This window comes from Cyclopterus lumpus, chromosome 14 (assembly GCF_009769545.1).
Source record: "Cyclopterus lumpus isolate fCycLum1 chromosome 14, fCycLum1.pri, whole genome shotgun sequence".
In the NCBI taxonomy this organism is placed as follows: domain Eukaryota; kingdom Metazoa; phylum Chordata; class Actinopteri; order Perciformes; family Cyclopteridae; genus Cyclopterus; species Cyclopterus lumpus.
The window spans coordinates 1,110,649-1,115,000 of NC_046979.1; the positions used below are offsets into that span (position 1 = coordinate 1,110,649).

Consider the following 4,352-nt stretch of genomic DNA (forward strand, 5'->3'; position numbering starts at 1 on the left):
GGGCAAACCCCTCCAGTAGTCTTGCGAGGCTAAAGAGCTGGTTCACTGTTCCACGACCGGGATGAAATCCACACTGCTTGTCTTGAATCTGAGGTTTTACAAACGGTCGGAGCGTCCTTTCCGGCACCCTGGCATAAGCTTTCCCTGGGAGGCTGTAATGTGATACCACGATAGTTTGAGCACACTCTCATGTCCCCCTTTTTGAAAATGGCAACCACCACCCTGGTCTGCCAGTCCATGGGGACTGTTCCCTACCCCCATGCGACATTGAAAAGGCGTGTCAGCGAAGACAGACCCAACAATGTCCAGCGCATTCAGCATCTCAGATTTGTTGACTCCCATAGCGGCCTCCGCCAGGGATATGGATGCAACCAACCCCAAGTCTGGGACATGTTGGACGGGTTTAGGAGTTCCTCAAAGTGCTCTAGCTACTGCCCAATGATGTCCCTCGTTCGGGTCAGCAGTCCCTCCCCCCCACACACTTTGAAACAGCATGGGGTAGGCCCTGCTTTCCCTTCCTGAGCCGTCTGATGGTTTGACAACCTTGAACCTTCTTGAGGCCAACCGAAAGTCCTTCTCCATGACCTCTTTGAACACTTTCCATGCCGAAGATTTAGCATCGGCGACGACGACAGCAGCTGCTTCAGGAGACCCCTGGGCCAATCAGGCCCGAAAGGCCTCCTTCTTCAGCTTGTCGACCTCCCTCCTCCTCGGTGTCCACCACCGGGTTCTCGGGTGACCGATGACCTTCCGACCGCAGCTCCTACAATAGAGGCTTTGAACATGGTCCTCTCTGATTCCATGTCTCCAACATCCCTCGGGATGTGTGAGAAGTTCTTCTTGAGGTGGGAGTTGAAGACCTCCCGGACAGGATACTCTGCCAGACGTTCCCAGTTCACTCTCAATACACGTTTGGGCTAGCCAAGTCTTTCCAGCCATCTGATCCAACTCGCCACCCGGTGGTGATCAGTTGGTCATTGATCTGTGGCCTAAGGTGTTCTGGTACCAGGTCCACTTATGAGCCACCTTATTAATAACATTAAAATAAAAATTATTGTCAACAAAATCCTTGGTAATCCCTCATAATTCTTCCAAATGTTGTTGTTACAATAGTAAATACAATGACATGGACTAAATATCATTAGGATTACATCACTAATCACTGTTTTTCCCCCAGATCTGGTCACCATGCCTACGTATGTGTGATGCTATCACATGACGTGGGTGGGAGGATTGAGTCCTTAAAATACATGCGCGGAAAAGCGAACTCTGCAGACCAGTTCTGTTCGCATGGAATCCAGCATGGACCCCAACATGCTCACCGTCAAATCTGAGAAAATGCATGTGGATTACTTTTCTGTTTTGCACGTGAACTCAAAAGACGAATCTGCAAACATGAAGGACTTTTACTTTTAAAGACTGGGCTTCTGTGTTCTGATTATGTCATACGATTCATGTCTTTTGTTTGTTCCTAAATGCTATTTCAGATTATTCTAAATGATTATCTGTCTGGTTAAAACCCTTTTCATGTTCTATCTCAATATCAAGGGGATTCATTAATATGTCAAATGCAACTCAGACCAACACAATTGTTGGACTTCGGGGAATACTGGAACTTGTGTTGTTTTCTGCTCCAATCACCGTGCCGTGCTGTGTGTTTCTCTTCATTAACGCGATCATGTTGTTCACCTTGAGGAGTAAACTGGTGTTTCGTGAGACCTCCCGTTACGTTCTCCTGTTTAACCTCCTTTGTGCAGACACTATGCAGATGGCACTGAGCCAGTTACTGTACCTACTGTCTGCTTGTAGGGTCAGGCTGACGTATCCTGTGTGTGGGGTTCTCACCATGCTCACTGATCTCACCAATGAAATCTCCCCTCTCACACTGGTGGCGATGTCTTTGGAGAGATATGTGGCGGTGTGCTTCCCACTGAGGCACACTGCCATCATCACCATGAGAAACACAGCGGGGGCCATCATTGTGGTCTGGGCCTTCAGTTCACTGAATATCCTCATACGAGTTATTCTGCTGTTAGATTTCCCATTTGAAGACCTGGAGAGCCTGCTGATGAATGACTTTTGTTCCAAGGAAAAATTGAAACTCAGCCTGATGTCTAATCATTATGACACCGCCTACAGCTATTTCCTGTTTATATCAGCTAGCCTGGCAGTCACGTCCACCTACATCGGGGTGATGGTAGCAGCCCGGTCGGCCTCCACAGACAACGCCTCGGCCCGAAAGGCTCGTAACACACTGCTGCTGCATGGGGTGCAGCTGGGCCTCAGTCTGTCCTCAACTATTTACAGCGCACTGATTTTAGCTATCATAAAAGTCGCTGACAGGATGTCAATCCTGCGTATCCAGAGTGTTCTATATGTGTGCCTCATCCTGTTCCCCCGGTGCTTGAGTACACTCATCTATGGCATCAGAGACAAAACCATCAGATCCTCCCTCATGGACCATCTGAGTTGGAGAATCAAGCGGTCCAGCCATCCAAAGGCTGAGCTCCCACTCTAGACTACGTTGACCTATTCAGCCAATGTTGAAACAATGTTGAATTGTTTGAAATGTTGAACATAGAATATGAATGAAAGCATTTTTATTAAATACAAATGTCAGCTGATTTAGCAACACTTGCTGATATTTATTCTCTTTGTGTCTACATGTTAATAATAATTCAGAATTACAATACAGTAAAATAAATGTGTCTTAGTTCTGAAACAGTGCTTTGATTTATCTGTATTTTTGCACAATGTGTTTTATTTTATTGTGAATTGTAACATAACAAGGGGTTTACATATTTGTAAGCATGTACATTAAACTCGTTGAACTCCCCAACAGAGTTCCAACTATGTTGCAAAAATTAATTAATTAATTAATGAGCACTTTGAACATACCCAATTACCACCCACAAAATTGTATTATTTTATTTGTCATAATTTTTGCCACGTTTAGAAATATGCGGTGTTTTGTGTTTTCCTATTTACTGAATAAAAACATTTATTATGTAATAATTATTCTCATATTTTACCTTTCATGCCGAGATTTGTGATTGTTAATAAAGATGGAGAATATATAAATATATATTTAAAATATTTTGTGGTACTTGTTGTTTAGAAATATGTTTAGTTTGTACCTATTTACTGTATGAAATGTATTTATTAGGTTATACTTATTCTTATATGTGATTGTTTTGTTCATAAAGAAGGGGAATGAAACACTAGAATAAACCCCCTCGTCTCCACTACCATAGTATGGCCACTACGGGGCGCCATGCTCTATTTTATTCCACCCCCTGTTCGACGCAGACAATGTCGGTGCTTTTACTTTGAAAGAGCGAACCGGAACCGTGTGCGTTTCATTGTCTCGGGCTCTGACTCCGGTGGCTGCACCGTGTCCTCCTCCGGTCGTCGCCATGGTGCAGATGATGGAGTCGCAGTGCGAGTACTTCATGTACTTCCCGGCGGTGCCCATCACCGACCTGTCGGACCCGGCCCGCTACCGCACGCTGCCCCGCAGGAGCCACCTGTACCTGGGCGAGACGGTCCGGTTCCTCCTGGTGCTGCGCTGCAGGGACGCGGGGGCGACGCCGCCGGAGCCCGGGCCCGGTAAGGGGGGGGGGGGGCGGGGGGGGGGGGGGGGTATTATTGTTATTATATATTCATGTTTCTTGTGCAGGTGAGATCAAGAAACAAAGTCTATGGATACATATATATATATATATATATATATATATACATATATATAAATATATATGTATATATATACATATATATATATATACATATATATAAATATATATGTATCCATACACATATCCATATATATACATATATATAAATATATATGTATCCATAGACATATCCATATATATATATATATATACATATATATATATATAAATATATATGTATCCATATACATATCCATATATATATATACATATATATAAATATATATGTATCCATATACATATCCATATATATATATATATATATATACATATATATATAAATATATATGTATCCATAGACATATACATATATATATATACATATATATAAATATATATGTATCCATACACATATCCATATATATATACATATATATAAATATATATGTATCCATAGACGTATCCATATATATATACATATATATAAATATATATGTATCCATATACATATCCATATATATATATATATACATATATATAAATATATATGTATCCATAGACGTATCCATATATATATATATACATATATATAAACATATGTATCCATAGACATATCCATATATATATACATATATATAAATATATATGTATCCATAGACGTATCCATATATATATATA

At 41.4% G+C, this 4,352-nt stretch overlaps 2 protein-coding genes across 2 annotated transcripts in view; both read left to right on the plus strand.

Moving 5' to 3' along the window:
• The first annotated feature begins 493 nt into the window (after positions 1–493).
• Positions 494–2,518, plus strand: LOC117742778 (odorant receptor 131-2-like). The gene is made up of 2 exons (XM_034550408.1): positions 494–498; positions 1,549–2,518. The coding sequence occupies exons 1-2, from the start codon at positions 494–496 to the stop codon at positions 2,516–2,518; spliced, it is 975 nt and encodes a 324-aa protein (XP_034406299.1).
• Positions 2,519–3,428: 910 nt separating this feature from the next.
• The window catches only part of LOC117742781 (microtubule-associated protein 11-like), a 10,783-nt gene continuing 9,859 nt past the window's right edge, over positions 3,429–4,352 (plus strand). Inside the window, exon 1 of the mRNA XM_034550412.1 lies at positions 3,429–3,609. Coding sequence (XP_034406303.1) covers positions 3,429–3,609 — 181 coding nt within the window. The remainder of the gene's footprint in view (positions 3,610–4,352) is intronic.